The 19,649-nt window shown below is 37.7% G+C and overlaps 1 protein-coding gene across 2 annotated transcripts in view; it reads right to left on the reverse strand.

Moving 5' to 3' along the window:
• The window catches only part of LOC113075403 (protocadherin-1-like), a 142,939-nt gene that overhangs the window by 22,089 nt on the left and 101,201 nt on the right, over positions 1-19,649 (reverse strand). Inside the window, exon 5 of one of the 2 annotated variants that reach the window (XM_026248122.1) lies at positions 1,610-1,769. The exons of the other annotated variant lie outside the window; for it this stretch is intronic. Coding sequence (XP_026103907.1) covers positions 1,714-1,769 — 56 coding nt within the window. The 3' untranslated portion in view covers positions 1,610-1,713. Of the gene's footprint in view, positions 1-1,609; positions 1,770-19,649 lie in introns of those variants that run through there. 2 annotated transcript variants of the gene reach the window in all.

Genomic DNA, 19,649 nt, shown 5'->3' on the forward strand with positions numbered 1-19,649 from the left:
AGTTTTGTGAATGATAAAACATCGAAAAAAAAACCTTACTTTATGTGTGAGTGTCTGAAAGATATATACTTTATTTATGTGACTATATTTTTACAATTTAAAATAACGCAATTCTTTCTTTTTTATATCACTATACCATATATATATATATATATATATATATATATATATATATATATATATATATATATATATATCGTATCAGTATATAATTTCATCACATTTCTTTTCATGTAAGAGAAGTACTCAGATGTCAATTCAAAACAGCTAGCGTCAACACTACAGACACAGCAAGCAGATGTTGATAAGTCCATTTATTGTACTAAAAATGGCTGAATACAAAGTACATTCACAAGAACAGCACTTTCTGCTAGACTGTCTGCAGAGCTGACAGAATCTCTATTACTGGCTTCATGTAAGTAAATGACTCATGACATTAATCTAGCTTCCCCATCTACTGCTTTTGTAATCATTGTCTCAGACACACAGAGAAGTAAAATCCCATATGTGATAATAAAATAAGTTTTCACATTACGGACGTACTGTCAGGTGTACCATATATTTATATATTTGATAAATATCATTCAGAGCTAGTTACATATTTACACACATACCCCAAGTAGACACTCAGGAATGTCAATGTCTTCAATATTCACATTGATACGTGTTCTCAGTTTAAAGGCAAATGTGTATTTGGTGTTTTGTTACATTGTGGCACAGTCATTAGTGTGAGGCGAAGACGTCATTGCCTTCAGATCGAGAGAGAGAGAGAGAGAGAGAGAGAGAGAGACTAGAATGGAGTTTATGTTACAGTCAGCCAATCTAATTAACAAACACGACTGGTTGACACTTTATGGCACTTTAAGTGCACACGTGTAAAGAAGCCAAAACAGAGATAAAGTTCCCATCTAAGCATAATTTTTCCTCTCACTTCTTTTAACTTAGGGTCTTTTGGAGGGGAGACAAGAATAAGAAGAAAGTGCAAAGTCATTATTTGATTCAGCTGCAAAGCAGTCTTTTCCCTTTCTCATACCCTCGTTTGGAGCAAAGTGAGAAAGAGTTAACGGAGAAAAATACTGTTGCTGTATTTGATAAGGTCAGAGTGCATTATAGAGGAGCTATTAAGTCCTCTTAGGTGAATTTTCAATGAATGTGAGTGGGTCTGGCTGTGGCAGAAAAGAGGAGACAGAGAGGAGAAAATAGAGGAGAGGATATTGAAAATGAAAGAGAAGGACAGAGGTAAGATATACCTACCAAACCCCAGGTGATTGCAATGATAGTAAGACTCCAAATGGGGTTCAAAGGGAACAGGAGAAGTAAAGGAAGGGGGGCAAGTCCATACAAAAGAGTTCATAGCAAAGGGATGAAATGCACAGCGGAGGAGAGGCAAAAATGGAGATATAACAAATCCACTAGTCCGTATTTCCTGAAGTGTCCATAGATGAGAGATATCCGCTCCCAAAGGCTACGGAGAAAAAAAAAACATCAGGGTGGGGGTGACAAACATCCGCAGACAGATGCCCATTCTCAGTCTGCTTTTCCTTTCCGACTTTGTCCATTTGGTTTTTCCTTATTGTTTATGTGCGAAAAAAAAAAAGAAGTTTTATGCATTTCAGAGATGAAAAGACATGTTATGGCAATCTGTGACAAGAGGCAAGCTCTGTCCTACTCCCGCAGACCAAAAAGAAAAACATTTTGGAAAAAGAAGAATGTTTAAGGCAGTCTTTTTTGGCCGGCCCCCTTCTCTTGGTCAACGCCCGTTACAGCACCTACAAGAGGATAGATACGACTTACTACTCACGTACTGGAACGCAATACATTCCATGCAAAATATTTATAGAAAAATGAATATATAAATATTAATGGTGCAATTGAAACATATCTTTGGACGAATATGTATAAAATACATAAGGTGATGAGAAGAGCAAGGGGGCAAGACCAAAAACCTGCTCTATCAATTTAAAATGTGAAATTAGAGCTCCTTTACAGTTATTTTTCTGGCATTTCAACAGTTAACTATTACATTTATTTTGCCATTATGAAAAGTTTTACATTGCAACTGTAAATTCAAGCCATTCATGTCACACTGGGTATGTACAAAACTTTTTAGAGGGTATGTTGTCTTTGCAAAGTTCATTAGGAGACCGATTTGAACAAACCTGCCCCCCTTAGTCCAAACATGTACGGCAGGGCTGCACAGATGGCCATGCTCTCAGCTTGTTTGTTTTTTTTTTCTCTCTCTTTTCGATCTGTTGTCCATTACACTATATAGAATTCTAGCATGAATGTGTCCAGGAAAAACACAAACTGTAAAAGTAAAAAGTCGCCAAAAAGTTCGCACACAATCGGCATTACTCATCACTTAGATACAAGGTTGAAATAGACTCATTTCTTTCATGAAATATAGCAAGAGCAACCACAATATTTCCCATCTACAGTTCCTGCTGGCCCACGCTGCTTTTACAGCCAATGACTGATCCAGAGGTCTCGCACAATGTTAGGACACAGACTCCTCACGCAGTAGGCACAGCTTGCCTACCGGGTGCAGATCAGCAGGAGAAATGCAACTGACATTTCATCGCATCAGTAGGCAATGAGGCACTGCACAGTAACAGTTTCAGCCACTGCTTCACTGTACCCTGCTGACACAAACACCAGCTGCTGCAATCTGTCCAGAGACCAGTGTGCGCCTTACGAATCCCGCATGTCACTAATACAGACACAGACTTTTTATCACTGCATTAAAGGCGACACACTGGCTTTGTATATAGGGCTGCCTGCTGCTGACCCATCGTTTTGGATGCACAGGTGTAAGGTGTAGACGTTATGTAAGGCAAAGCCTTTTTCACTGATTTTGCGAGATTTATTTTGGATCATTTAAACTTTTCTTAAAGTGATAGTTTACCCAAAAATTTACTCACCCTTATGTTGTTCCAAACCTGTATGGATTTATTTCTTCTCTTGAACACAAAAATAAGATCATCTGAATAACGCTGGCAATCAGTTGACAGTGGTCAAACTTTTCTGTAGTATTGAAATAAATGGCTGCCGTCAACTGAGGTTACCCACATTATTATTATTATTGTAGTGGCTTTTCCAATGCCGTTGCCGTTGATAATAGGAGAAAGCAAGTTTGGTACACGTACAGAGTCCATGCAGACGGATATAGATGCATAAAAATTGCTAATTTATTCTAGAGCTCATTATACATGATCTAAACTTCATGTGGCCTCTCACTTGTTCCGATGTACACACAAAGTCATACCTAATGAAAAGCATACAAAAAAGAATCCACTTTCCAAGCTACTCTGTCCTGCGGTCAAAAACTGTTTGCCTCTCAAGTAGGATATTTACAAAAATTTTATTTTCATGGAACATGATCTTTTCTTAAAATCCTAATCATTTATGCCATAAAAGAGAAATTAATCAGTTTGACCCATTCACTGTATTTTTGGCTATTGCTACAAATATAAACCCCGGCGACTTAAGACTGTGGTCCATGGTCACATATATACACTGTCAGTGGCTTATGGCTTCAGATGCACCCAGCAGGGCTTTTAGTGGCCTTGTTCAAGCTGTTTTCTCAGATCTAATCACTGAGACAAGAGCCCTTCCCTAATCCTGGTCCTCACCTCTGCCACCTCGACATCTGTCGAAGTGTGTGTATGAAGGCCCGTGAGTGTGTCGGGCAGCATCTGGGCCTAATGAGGCTCACAACCTGCCACTGCACACGTTTAACACCTTCCAATGAGCACCTGCGTCAGAGGTAACCTCCTGACGAGATGTACCATTGTTGTTTTTGTCATGGGAGCCTTTCACCCCTCTCAACCCAGCCATTTTCACTGCTACAATGAGGTTTGATACTATACATGAAGTCACCCCAGAGTCATATGCACAGGGTTTACAATCCAGTTATTTTTTTTTTTTTTTTTTTTTGAAATTGCTAATTTTGCTAAGTTTAATTGATCAACGATACAATAGTAACATTTTTTTTTATTTTATTACAATGTAAATGATCTGCTGTGTATTTGAGTATATTGCATAATGTAATTTATTTTTGTGACAGTAAAGCTGAATTTCAGCAGCCATTACTCCACTATATAGTGTCACATGATGCTTCAGAAATCACTCCAATTTGAAATCACCAGTGTGATTTGGCGCTGAAACATTTCCTAATATCAATGTTGAAAACAGTAGTGCTGCTTCATGGACTGATATTGGAGTCAAAAATCATAAAAAGACACCAGTGCAACTGCATGCTTGAAATGCACCTTTAAAATCTAATTTGAAATAAGCACCACCCAGGGTGCAGAATTTACTTTTTAGCCACAGTAGCCATTAGTCTCTTTTGCCATCTTTACTGACAGAAGAGGAAATAGTGGGACAATCCAATCCCCACATCATCCATCACCTTGATTTCCTGTCTCACTGTACTGCTGCAATCAACATCAATTAAAAGAGGATGGATGGATAGATGGATGGATAGATATTTCGCCATCCACACATTTGCCACCACCTGGAGTTAAAAAAATAGGCATACTCGTTAAACTTCTGATAATATGTTTTCATCTGAGGTAAAGATAACCATTTTTATAATTGTGACAGATTGTTTGTTTTGTAGATGGTTCTAAAACAAATCTAAAACTGCTATTAACTATTAACACCAATTTCATCAATGGCGGTCAGATCATTCTTTCCATTCAGTGTTAACCATGTTAAATTGCAGTTCTTGATGTTAGCAGCTAAATACATGGTAAGGGTTATTGACTTGGCAGATGTTAAATTTAGACAATGGTAACATTGCGCATTAGGATAAATCAATTGGACAACATTACCACCTATTACTCTATTATTGGAAGTATTGCAGTGATATAATCAACAGATAACCATCTGCTAAAATAAAATAAAATGGCAACTCTTCAAAAGCCCCAAATCAAGGGAGATTAGAGGCCTCCAACCTCATTCTGATTATTAACAATGACGACTCTTTGGGATAATCAACACAGCCCCTCTTCTAAAATATACTGAGCAACCCTTAACAGCAAAAGAGAGTAAAAAGTGTGTTCCACCACGGGCAGATGGCCACAGTAAGTGGGAGTGTGACTGCTGTCAGCCTGAGCGAGATGCATTTCTCTGTTGTTAGCACTTTAAAAAATTGTGCTGAAGCTAGTGATTATTTGCATGAACACCATTTAAACACAGCTCAAGAGCTCTAATCCCACACCAAACAGCGTGAAAAGAAAGAGATAGGTAATACATTGAGACTCAGAGGGAGTGAAGAGAGATTGCAGTGTGATTTGCTCACTTTCAGGCATTCAAATAAGCATGCTGCAAAATAAAGAAAATAAAGGGGATAAATTCCCCCCTCTATATATATTTTTTATACATTTGTTTAAAGTTATTCATTTATTTATCTATTTATTTTTGTGTCCATTTTTTGATTGCCTAGCCAGCAAACCAATAACTCTGCACAAATACCATCGAATAAAACAACTAAGTCGTCTGTCAAAAATTTTAATAATGCCAATTTCGGATACTTGTCGTCTTTCATTCTCGCTCCTGCTATCTGTCTTTCAGGAGAATAAATGTTGCACTGGCGTCTGCCCGGGAAATGTGATCATACTCGCACTGACGCCTCATTGTTTGGTGATGTCTTTATTTATCTCTTCCTCCATTCGTCTACTTTCTTAAGGCCATTATTCATGCCGTCTAACAATCATAACTGAGCCGCTCATCAGACAGCTGTTAATAAAACTCTGTCTCTGTATAACTGGTGCAAGCAACGTGCGGGTGCCTCATAACATCTCCATATCCTCCATTTTGTATCAAAAAGCTGAATGATTAACTGTGATTTATAGCTGCGGAGGTGTCATAGCAGCAGATTTTATGAGACTACTATGAACTGATTCGAGTCTACAAACAATCTACCGTTCGAGAAACGTACGGTTTGACAGCAGCACAACTCTATTGATTTGCTTTATGACTGGAGTGCGTTTTAATAGCCTTGCAATGCTTCAGAAAGTCAGCGGCCACTGGTTTCAGAAAAGACTTCAGAAACTCTGAACTTCATAAAGAAGCTTAGAGACATTCAAGGTCCTTTATCTGTCCAGGCATACGGCACTTTTTTTCCCCATACTGTGAAACAGTATGACTGTGAGAGACATGTTACGGGTAGTGTTGGGGAGGTTTGAGGGTCGACCGCATGAGCACCATTTGTTATTATCTGGACACAGTGAGAAGACACAGCATGGATGCACGTTACACGCTTATGTGTGCCACAGGCCCAGTGTGGTACATTTAAGCGTAGTGAGGGTACCGTGTACCAGTGGGAGACAGTATGTGTGTGTCAAAGCTAATGTGTGTGTGTCTGGACTAGCCTGCCAGAGCCCAGTGAGGGTGTCTATGAAAGGGGATGCACCCTCGGCATCTCACAGGGCACAGCAGCTGTCGTAATGACCTATCCATCAGTCAGAAATAGCAGTCAGACATCTTTTTACTTTCCTTTTATAATAATATACAAATATGTACCTTTTGTTTTTCATACAAGGTAACCTCTAGAGAACGATTAAATTGTCTTTTTAAATTGGATGACAGCAATATTGGAACCCACAGCTAAAACTTTGCTAAGAAATTTACTTAGTGCTTTCAAGTGTACTCAAAAACAAATCAACATTTAAAAAAAAGAAGAGAAAACACACACAAACGCACTCATACCTGAAACTATACAACGCTATCTCACGACCAATTCGTACGTAGGAAGTGGCTTATTCGTACGAATTTGTACGACCTCACTCGTACGATTTTATACGACCCCAGTGATGGTTAGGTTTAGGGGCGGGGTTAGGTGTAGGTCATTCGTACAAATTCATACGAATTGTGCAAATCGTAAAATACATACGATTTGGCAACAATCGTATGAATTTGTACAAGTGTGGTCGTACTAATTCGTACGAATAAGCCACCTTGTGAAAAATGTACGAATTGCCGTGAGATCGGGTTGAACTATACTATAGTGAGGCTTTTTCTCTTCAATGAACATAATAACAAGCACAGAAGTCTGATTATTGAACTCATCCTGCATTAATATGACTTCAAACTTTAAAAGGTAAAATAAAATCACTCTGAAGCCTACTGCATTGTTTCTCAATCGCATCATAAAGTTGTGTGTGTACTGTATATGTGTGTGTGGGCCTGGTTGAGATGGCGCACAGCTAGTTCATCCATGAGCATTCAGCTGTAACCGCAATGATGTCAGAGGATCTATCCAGCCCAGAGACAAAAGTACTGTGAGTGACTGTTTAGAGATCCAGGCGGCACTGACAAAGACTCGGTGAAGGGAGGGGGAAAGATTCTGTAACTGTCGAAGCACCGGATCTGAAAGAGACGTGTCTGACTTCTTAGACTTTTCAGACCGCTGGAGTGTTTCATGTATTTCTCTTTCATTCCTTCTGCAATTCCTGCCTTGGATTTTCTCAGGCGGCAGCTCATTGATCAGACTCTGTAAAGAAGTGGCTGATATACTAAAGGCAAGGTTGTCTAATCGTGTGGCCAACTTCGTCTACATGCCAACATATGACTATTAATCTTCTTAGCCAGCACTGGGCCTCTTCATCTCTCATGTTTTTATGTCTACCTCCCTCTCATCCTTTCACCATCCTCCATTTTTCTTTCCTACGGATTAAGCATTTACAGTACGACACAGAGGCTGTTTAAGCTTTATGTTAAGCCTAATGTCAAAACTTTTTTTTACACTACTCTCTAGAAAACATGATTTTAAATGGCCAACTGTAGTGTTCTGCAGTAAAAAAAATTGCTAAACGTTTTCTGAGGAAACTGAATGTCGTACATATACCTCCACAGTCTCACCAATAAAAAATACCAATAATTAGTAAATACACTAATACATTTCTATTTTAGTATGGAATAATTAAGTCACAATTAACTCGGTGTGTTAGTTGCGTTTTTTTTTTCAGTTGTGAAATTTTCTAGAAATTTGGTTTACCACACAATATAGTATAATGTTTTAATGTTGCCGAGAGATGCAGCAACTTATTGCAGTAATATACAATGACTCTGAACAGTGTCACTGAATAATAATTAAGAATAAGAATTACATTTAATACACTTTTCACTATATTTTACGGTTAGTACAGTAATTATGACTGGCTGACTGTATATCTAGAATTCTTTGGAGCAGCTCTCTGGAATTCTGTCAACTGTCATTTCTGGCTTCTGTAAAAATACTAAACATACTTTTAAAACAGTTGAAAGCACATCAGCCCAGAGGGAAAAAGAAAAAAAAAGGATGAAAGAAAAAAAAGAACAATCAATATAAATTCATCAGTGGAATGGATGCTAAGTGACTGTTTCCTTCAACCCGTCAGATCACAGTCTTTAAAAATATTTTTTGATCACCAGTTACGAGAGAAAAGTGAGAGAGGCAGATAATTGCTTGTTGACGGAGATACAATCCATGTTTTTCACATGAACTGGCATTGGTCATTAAACTGACATGCTTCGTTAACAACTGTGCATTCTGTTGCTTCATGTTGCAACAAATGTTTACAGTTAAGACCGCTGTCAAATACACACTACACACCTGGTTAGACCTTAACTAGATCTTGAGAGCTCTGATCTGTTTATTTATTATGTTTACTACAATTTTAGCTAATTACTTGATGTAATGTGTGGTGATATTGTTGCGGTGTAGAATGGGTTAATATTATCAGGTATTTTTTTACAAAAAAAAAAAAAAAAAAAAAAATACAAATATTTGCAGAGGCATACTAATAGGGTTTTACTCAAAAACACTTATCACTAATAAATATATATGAGGATTTCGGTTCCAAAATGCAATAAATCCATTTTGATTAATTTCAGAAAAAAAAAAAAAAAAATGTTTTCTTTACCAAAAATAGTGGCAAGATGGAAACCACTATTTTCTGTTTCAAACTTTCACATATAATTATATTATATTAACATAAAATGGTATTATTTTCCACACAAAATGCAATAAATCCATGATACTTTTTTTTCTCAAAATGCAATAAATCCATTAAATTAATATGAAAGTTATTTTTCACAACATAAGTTGATTCACAAATGACAGCCTCTGAACTTGGTCAATACTAATCTTATACACAGGCACTGGACTAAAAATACATTCATCAGTCACCACTTTCAAAATGAATTCATTTGACCATCTTGTTAATGCTATAAATTAATTTAATTGTGATCATGAACAACATCACATTAGATCACAGAAATTCCAAAATGACATTCTCCTTACAGAGATACTTCAGTACCGAGTATCTCTCTCCCATCTCAGATTCGCTCTATTCCTCCAGATGAGTGGATGTGCTACAGTGATAGCAGGTGACCCGTGATGTGTATTTCTTCCACCTCAGGTGTGTTAGTGTGGCTATATACACATGCGTGCATGCACTGTGCAGCCTCTGAGCACTATGGGACCTCTCTACAATCACTGGCTCCTTTCCACAGAGTGAGCATGACTCCCTGTGCCCTGGGCAAGATCAGACCCCACTGTTCCTCTAAGTATGTGAGCGTGTGTATAAAGCGGGGCAAAGGGGGAGACAGATGATAGAGACACCCCTCCGCTTTTAAATCTTCTGTACGCTTACGGATACATGTTACTCAGTCATCCTTTGTGTGTGGTAACTGCTTTGTTTCTATAAAGCTTTGCTTGTTTTGCAAAAAAAGCCTATTATAACTGCAGATTTGTATTGGGTCAGAGGCATGTTCTCTGGGAAAACAAATGGAGATGAAAAGAAAGAACTGATCTTTTTTCTGACCTCTGAAAGAGAAAAGGTCACTGGTTATTTAGCAGGTCTGTGTCCAATAATTTATGCTGAATTCAACTGTGAAGTTCAAACTGTATGCAAGAGAGAGAGAGAGAAATATAGAACTAGAGGGAGAGGAAGAGAATAGTGTGAGACGGGCCCGGCATGCCAGTGGGAAATACTGTAGGTAGCCAGACGCCAAGCAGCATGGCCCCTACTGACCACTGAGAAGCAGCCAACACAATGCCTCATAGACGGATGTGAGTTCAGTCCTGGACCTGGTTAAAAAGAATTTAAGGGGGAGTTCATATCGCCTCCCTGTGGACTGTACACCAAAGGTTTTTTTTCCCCCCTCTCTCTCGCTCTTTCTTAATGCTAAGGTTCTTTCTTAAAAACTAAGCTTCATACAACTCATTCTTGTACACATTTGGTGCACTCAGTTAGCTCTTACTTGTCTCAGTAATCTTGGTATATACTGACACCTTTTGGCATGGATGAATTAAGTTTTGTTGCTTCAACAGCAAAATGAAAAACTATGCAGACAATACATCACTAAATTGTTGACAGTGCAGTGATGTAGAGCGGATGGAGACATTCCATGGCGGGAGGTACTAGTAGCCATTGTATGTCTTTATTAATGTTAATATTAATAATATTATTATTAGCATGATATTTGCTCATCTGCTAAAAATGGAATATGTTTGTGTAAATTGTGGTAAAACTTTGTTTTAATTGCCCACAAATGAGAGGCTAACTAAATTAATATGATTCATCTCATACGCATTACTCAACTAAATAATATATATATATATATATATATCTTTTCTCTTCTCTGTAGGTTTAAAAACAAAGGAAATGGGGGAACAAATTCTGAGTGCACCTTAAATACTGTATAAGGCAAAGTCACATCTTAATCTCTCTGAGAGGGTCTGAGGTTACGGTTTTGTCTGCATTTGAAACTACCTGTCATGTGAGCTCAACGCTGACAAAGACATCCAGTTATATGTGAAGTGTGAAAACAGACAATAGCTTCAACTGCTGCAGAGATGGACAGGAAGTGGTGAATTTATTAATCTGTCTGGAGACATTAAACATGAATGACTTCATAGCAGATTTGAAATTGTACTATTTTACTGTTAAGAGGTGACAGAACAGCAAAAAAAAAAAAAAAAAAAAAAAAAAGGAAAATAACAAAAGAAAGAAAGCAGAGAAGAAAGACCACCAGAAAATTCTATGAGAATGATGAGGTGATCAAAGACTAAAACTGTGTCATCATGAATCTACAGAGCAGACGGGCATTATTTCTAATAAGAGACATCTTGGTATTTGTGTTGCATCATGTTGCACCACTCATTCCCAGTGTTAACAGGGTGTAAAAGATAAATGCTCATTAAAATTTTGTGAAATATATATATATATATATATATATATATATATATATATATATATATATATATATATATATATATATATTTTTTTTTTTTTTTTTTTTTTTGCAGCAGCAGCAGCAGCAGCAGCAGCATGTCTGACATTATCTAAAGTTCTAGATGTTCTGTATTATTGTGATGTTGAAGAGGACTGTAGAAACTGCAGGGCTCTTGCCCATTCTGACTTGTCTGTATCATGCAGCCACAGGCAGTGCAGTAATGGTGAAGTATGAAGCCTTCCAGTGTGACCTCTCATGTGGCCTTCAGTGACAACTTTGAATGACAACACGAGTGACTGTTCGACATGCTGCCCTCGAGAGGGAATGTCTCCAGAGCATGATGTGCTGGTAAACATGCTTGCCGACCAAAATACAAATGCATGAGGGTCTCATGAAGTCAAACAAGGTAGAAGGACGGATATGGATGCTAAAAGAAAGGGAAAATGAATACAAAACAAACAACCTTACCTAACTAGACATTTAAAATATTTCTTCTCATCTTTCTCAGTCTGACCTCAGGATTTGAGTCCGAGTCAGACTCTAAGCCCCCACCCTGCATGCCTGCCAGGACTTTAGAAGTCTTATCCCCATGAATCCAAGCAGTTAGTCTTAGATCAGATGGTCTAAAACTCTAGTGGAAACCAAGTCTTGCATTTAGAATTAAAGCCAGAAATGAATCCAAATTTTATCAGGTCTCTAAACGCACCACTTCCACTTTCATGCTTCAATGCACCTTTTTATTTACTCATTCTTATTCGTTTATATGATTATTTATTTATGCGTTTGAAAGGGGTTAGAGTCTTGAAATCGGTCTCAGTCTGTTGCCTGCGTAATCCTAATCTTCCGTTCAATAATCAGTGGTCCTTCTGGTAGATACAAGGGTGGCTATGCTCTGCCTTTGATGGGATTATGTAGTGCTCGCAGCAGGATCTAGACACACAGGAGCGGACAAACAAAAGATGAGCCCAGTAAGTCCCCTTATCCGCTCATTCTGTAAGTGGATTTTATGGGCGGCCATCGCACCGTTGTGCCTTTTTCTCCATATGCTTCACTTCAATAAATGAGAATGAGGGCGACTTGCCACAGGTGCAATCAACCCTCTAAACATTGTTCCTTATCTGTGACTTCATCCAACCAGACTGACTGGTTTAGTGAGACAGTCTCTGTGAAAGAGTCATAGTCACATGAAAGAGCTCTTAAACGTTGCCAGTAGCTTGGGGCACGTAGATGATCTTTAAATCTGTTTATATTGTAGTCTGTTTATTTCTTACCTAAATCCACAAAGGTGTGCCAAGACATACACCCTAATTCCAAAGGCTAAACCTGTTTTGACTTCACTTTGAACAAAGGCGTTTGAATATGCAGTAATAAATTAATGTTAGCATTTACACTAAAGAGAATTACTCAAAAGGTGACATGTTTTACTTGTGATTTTGCACCTGTCTTGTGTGCAGACAGTGTTGAACAATGCACACTGCTGCTATGCTTTAGCTAAATGCTAACAAGTGAAAACATGCTGCATCCAACACATTCTCATGGAACTATTTTATGCTTTGATTAATCGCAGGCTAATTAAAAAAATCTCATTTGTACGTTTTCCACTAACAAATTTCTGACGGTTCTCCTCAATGTTGTTCTTTGACCACACACAAGCCAAATGTCATATCTGATTGGTTGTTCAGACTGAATTTGTAAAACCACTGAAAAAAAAAAAAAAACAAAAAAAAAAAAAGTGTTGTTCTTGCATACAGTAAGTAACAGGAAGTTACTCTGCCAAAAAGAATGTATATAAAAGTCACATGAATAACACATGATGTGTAAAGGTCACATGACTACTAAGATATACATATATAATGTTAGCCAGAACAGATGGTAGGCTACTGCATCCCTCATGTTTTCAGAAGTCCCTTTGTTGGTTATTTTAATTTGCTCAGTTGTTTTGTAAGAACATTTTATAACCTCTATGTTTTTGAAAATGAACTTATATAGACATTAGATTGGATAATATAACAATTTATGGTTGGCCAGTAACACACGACAGCTGTAAAAAAGTTTTATATAAAATATAAATATAAATTGTAGAAGACAAAATCTTACACAATGTAGTACACAAGCACCGCAAAACTAGAAACTCACAGACAACAGTGTAAGTATGCTGCAAATGGCCATAATAAATGTTAAGTTAAGATGAGCATTAGACAGTACAGTATTTGACAATGAGCTAAGAGTAAGCTTAAAGATACTGCTGGGAAGAACCAGATCTTCACCTTTTAGAGTGACATGGTAATTCAAGTGTAGTATTTTTCACTAATTACAGTTTGTTGATATTAGCTACCTAAAAATATTTAATTATTAATAAATATTGAACATTCCCTAGGCAGAGAACGACTACACCACACACTCTCTTTCTCCATTTCACTCACACACACATAGATACACACATTAGCAAACACTTACACACAAAAAAAAGCATTCAGAAGAAGGGACACAGTTAGCTAAATTACCCAAGGTGAAAAATAGTAAAAAAAATAAAATAATAAAATAAAAATACGGCACTCATCCTGAGGGGGGAAATAAATCAATAGCCATAGATGAAATAAATCAATAGCCATAGATGGTCTCACATCAGAATCAAATATTGCACTTCTTAAGATTCTGTCTCAACATTTCTCTCTCAACCCTTAAAATGCCCTAGAGCTGAGACAGAGGACGACACACGCACGCACTTACACAAATACTTAAAAACACGCTTTCTCTAAGGCTACTTCAGCAAAAAAATATGTTGGAATGCCAGACAAACGCAGAACTAGTTTAACTAGTTAGGTGAAGAACTTATGTTTTAATAAAAGACCCCAAAATGTTAGCAGTAGATTCAGAGCACAACATGCCCTTTTAAAAAATTACAATATTGAACAATATATAAAATATTGAAAGTAAAATTATGTATGTAAAAAAAATATGGCACTCATCCTGAGGGGGGAAATAAATCAATAGCCATAGATGTTCTCACATCAGAATCAAATATTGCACTTCTTAAGATTCTGTCTCAACATTTCTCTCTCAACACTTAAAATGCCCTAGAGCTGAGACAGAGGACGACACACGCACGCACTTACACAAATACTTAAAAACACGCTTTCTCTAAGGCTACTTCAGCAAAAAAAAAAAAAAAAATGTTGGAATGCCAGACAAACGCAGAACTAGTTTAACTAGTTAGGTGAAGAACTTATGTTTTAATAAAAGACCCCAAAATGTTAGCAGTAGATTCAGAGCATAACATGCCCTTTTAAAATATTACAATATTGAACAATATATAAAATATTGAAAGGAAAATTATGTATGGAAAAGCTAAATCGACCTTGCTTGATTCTGACTGGTCAGAGGCCTCGGGAAGGGCTGAGCAAGCCTTCAGTCTCATGATATGTTAGTATGATCTCTTTCATTTAACATCTAATTAATGCACTGAATACAGCAGGCACTAAATTGCAGCTCCCCCCAGCAAACACACACATATACTGTACATATAAAACCACTCACAGATATTACTGGGACATGAAATCTAACTTGGCAATTTATAATCTGTTACCTCTCAGTAAGCCTGTCTGTGTGTCTGGTTAAACCTTGAACTGCTGCTTCTGCTACTGTGAGTCAGTGACATACAAAACCCCACAACCTGCAAGTCAACTCTACCTCAGGAAATGCTAAAACCTCAGCGAAAAATACAGTCGGTGTGTAGCGTGGGTGTGCGTGGGAGTGTGTGTGAGCCTATCTCAGGGAATAAGTATTGGGAGTTATTCCAGGAAGTTTTTCTGCTCAGCTGGCACAGTTGCTCAATAAAAGCTCTTGTGTGTGTAAGCCGCTTGTACAGCTGAGCGTATTTTAATGAGCTCTATCCCACTCTCCCTGACTGCTGCTTGCTGGGATTACCTTTCGGGGTCACGTCCATCCTAATCCCATCAGCACAACATGGCTCAAAAACCAACAAGCCACTGCTGACCTCCACAGGTAGACCTTATGCCACAAACCCCCTGACAAAGATTCTCACCTATTTGTCACCTTCACTTACAATTTTTTAAGCATTCAGTAGGTAGATGTGAAAAGAGCCCAGAAGGACAGAAACCAAATCAATGTTCCTAACCTGAGAAGCCAAGTTCTGATTGTTTTGATGGAGATCGACCTTACTAAGAAGCTTGCAATCCTATAGTGCATTGCAGCAGGTGAAAGTAGCACACATGCATGCATTATAGATGTAAACTGGGATTGCCTGATACAAGACAGAGGAGAACGAGAGAGGGAAGGGGAGAACTATGATGGATTGCAGAGAGAAAGTACTGGTTCAAAAGTCTTTACCGTAACAGACTAGATGAAGATAACAGGAAGGTAAGAAATACACGAATATGTGATGTTCATATCTATTTCTTGTTTGTGCTTTTTAAGATGCATAGATTAAAGTGTGATTAAAATAATGTTTAAGAGTTTCCTGGTGAGGCAACCTGAAAACACAGTTCCATACAAACACGCACACACAGGCACACAGATACACACACACACACACACACACAAAAACACACACCATCGCTCTCAACTCCACATGCTTTGACAGACAGTTGGTCCAATGTGTACTGTCATACACTCACCTAACAGTACATTCCTCTCTTGCACCTTCAGTTTCACACACTGAAAAAACAAAGCTCATGATGATTCAGACCTATTGAAATGAACACACATCAATCCATGTGATACATGTCTCGGAAACAAATGGAGAATGCATATTTGAGCCATAAAGTGAGTGGTGTTTTTTTTTTTTTTTTTGAGAATGTTAATCTCAGTTTAAAATGAAGCACAATATCTCTATGACAATATCATATGAATCTATTGAAATTGCTTTCCATCTATCTATCCATTCAACTTCTGTCTGTAAGCCCATCCGTTTATTCAGTCTAATCCATTCATTCATTCAGTCTCTTCTCTAGGTGAAATGCATTTTTTAATGTATTTATAAAAAATAAAAAAAAATGATAATGTGAAACTCATTTACATTTCGAATCAAATTTGGACCCATCCATTCTGTCCATGATTCTAGTCTAAAAAATTTCAACAGAAGCTGAAAATAGAGCCGTACTTGCAATACTACTTACATTCAGTAGAATGTCTTGTGAGTAACCATCAAAATAAAGTATTATCAGATATTAAGCATACAGTCTAATAATAATCTAATGACTGCTAGTTGACTGTAGTGGCCAAGTTACTTACAGGCAGTACAATGTCTAAAGTGGACTATCAAAATAAAATGTTTTTTTTTTTTTTTTTTTTTTTTTAGCTGCCTGTTGATGCCATGTTTAGACTGGTTTTATCTGCCAGATACACTTATTATCAATGTGCAAACCTATTTCCTTTCATTACAGCAATGCATGCTCTCAAGGAAGTTCCTTGTTTTAGTTACTTTACTCACATACACACCAACAAGAACTAATCAATGCAGAAAAGGAGAAAAAGAGGAAAACAGCACAAAGTCAAGCTGAGTAGGCTAATAATGCTGCCAACTCCAATGTAAACTGTAAATCAACATTAAATCAATGCTTAATCAATGTGTCCCTCCCGCTTATTATCAACCTCTCAATGAATTACTAAACACTAGCTCCAGATAAATGCTGACCCATGAGTCTTCACTCTCTCTGAGCTCCCAGCAGCGGGTCTCTGGTTTCACATGAAAGGGATTTTTACTACTGAACCTGCTGAACCAGTGGATTATGAGTCGGTTGAACCCAGTTAATATACAACTAATAAATAAATAAATTACATTTAAAATATATATATGTAAAAAAAAGGAAAACATTTATTTTAATTGTAATTACATTTCACAATGTTACTATATATATATATATATTTTTTTTTTTTTTTTGTAACTAGCAACTACATAAAACAGCAAGTATTCTGAAACTATAGTTTTTTATACAAGCTACTAATCATTTAAAGTGACACTATAGTCAAGTTGCTCTTTTGAAAAAGTATTTACACTTCAAGCTACTAAAAAAGCAGCCAGCTACACTGAAGAAATGGATTAGATATATATTCATATTTATTTACAACAATGAGTCGAAAGAACAACAGCAGTATTTAATTAACTATAAAAATAAGATAATGAACATAATGAACCTATTGACTAGAATGAGTTGTTGGAAAAGAACACAGCTAAAAGAAAGCGCTAAACTATGTCACACTGCTGAGGGATGTAGTCAAAATAATTAGAAAATGTAGTTAATTACTTCCCAACACTGGTGTGTAAACTGTTGGCGTTCGTCTTACTCGCCCCTTTGTGAGTCATAAAAAGAAAAAGCTGTCACTGGTTCATTATTATCTGCAATGATCCAGGACAGGAGTAATATCCCTGCTAGAGAGAATTCATAGATCTTCATGTTGACTGAAAGATGAGAAACAGAAAAGCAGGGAAACTGAGGGTGTAGTGGTTGAGCACATTCTCAGTGCTATACAGGAAATTGATTCTGGCCCCCGGGGTCACAAGGACCTTGCGTGAGAAGAGTTTGCTTGCTGGTGTACTGGCAGTGGGCTGGTCAAACAGTCAAGCTTCAGACATGATAAAACCAGATCTCTGTGGCACGCAACAACAGCAGGCTCCGTCAAAAGGCAATAAGAGAGGATCACTTACAAATATAAATGCTAGAACAAAAGCGCATTCAAACACGTTCAGGGGTAGAGACACATGTACACAAACATGTCATTGAACACAAACAGCGCTTGGCGAATAAGCATTTGACATCAGCATTCTTCTTTCAGGTCAATTACACTATATGTGTGTCTTCGTCTTTCTATCCATCTAAATATCCGTCCATCCATCTGAGAATTCATCATCTAAAACATTTCCACCAAAATGTCATATGTATTATTTTAGTTAACAGTGTGAGGTGAAAATTACTTAAATCAATAAATATGAAAAAAAAATATATATAGTTTTTCTTTGCTTTTATTGATCTTATATACCAGATTTTCACATTTGAATCTAGTAGTTCAACATGCAAACCATAAGTTTGTTTGTCAAAAAATGCTTGTACTGATTTAATGAATATGACAAGAAAAGGGTTGAATCTCTTTTAATAAAAATCCATGACATATCCATGACAAATGTGGCTGCAGTTAAAAATGTCTGGTTTCCATTCCTGTCTCTAATCTCCAAATGCGGCTTTCATGACTAAAAAGCACAATGTGTTCAGACAAAACATCCTGAGAATATTCAAAGATTACACATGCAGAAAATGATCCATTCCAGCCTTACCCTACTATTTTGGCACTGTTTGCATTACAGCTTTTGTTTTTTCGATGACAATTAGCACTGGAAATTGGCCTCCCGTTTAGAGACTTACAAGCGTCATCCCATGTTTAATCGACTGCCTCATTCATTTCCGATTCTATAACACAGAAGTCCAGAAGCAAGCTAATTTAACTACTTATCAATTGATTAACATGGAGTTGTATTAACTGTATCGTAAATAATAGGGCAAGATGCAGCATAGAGGGGGAACACCTCAAGTCTGCTCTGAGATGAAGAGAGAGAGAGAGAGAGAGAGAGAGAGAGTAATTCAATTAAGGGAAACACACTTCTGCACGTGTTAAGTCTTTCTACTGGAGACTTAAAGCAGTATTCAATTACCTGCTCAATCAAGCCCAATTTACTGCTAGAGTGGAAGGAAAACATAGAAACTGTAGTGAGACTGAACCTCACTTTTCTCAAAGAGGGAAAAGAGACTGTGTGTGTGTGTGTGTGTGTGTGTGTGTGTGTGTGTGTGTGTGTTATAGAGAGACAGAGTCAGGCTTCACACCAAGAGTCGGTATTGATCTTGGGTGAGTTGAGGTGAGGTGACATTGGTTAAAAACATAAGAGCTCTTCATTTCTGGAAACAGCGTACCGCCTACTGAGATAATATGGCATTAAGTATAGACAGCATGAGGCATTTTATAGGTACACCTAACATTACTGGTGCATGTGTGAGACACTTGGTTAGGTAAGTGGGCAGCGAAGCTTCAGGCACACCCCTGCAGCTCACAACGCTAGCTGAGAGCCCCAGCAGGACAGGAGATAAACAAGAAGCCATATCCCTACCACTGGGATGGGAGGTGTGTGCGCTTGTGCGTGTCAGGCTAGCCCTCTGAGATGCACCTAGCTGGCTTCATCCTCTGAAGCTGATGGACAACAACAACAATATCCTTTAGATTAGAAGCAGCTGTCAGTCCCTTAGGAAACAGCAGGCCTGGCAACAGTAGCACGCGCAAGCAGGGGCTAACTCCCTAAGCTCCTCTCTGAACTGGCAGAGGCCGTGGTGGCTAATTCCCCGCGCTGACCACGGACCTGGCAACATCGGCTAACTCAGTGGACTAAACACAAAGGTGGCGATCGCAGTAGTTGCTAA

Source organism: Carassius auratus, unplaced genomic scaffold (assembly GCF_003368295.1).
Source record: "Carassius auratus strain Wakin unplaced genomic scaffold, ASM336829v1 scaf_tig00017026, whole genome shotgun sequence".
Lineage (NCBI taxonomy): Eukaryota > Metazoa > Chordata > Actinopteri > Cypriniformes > Cyprinidae > Carassius > Carassius auratus.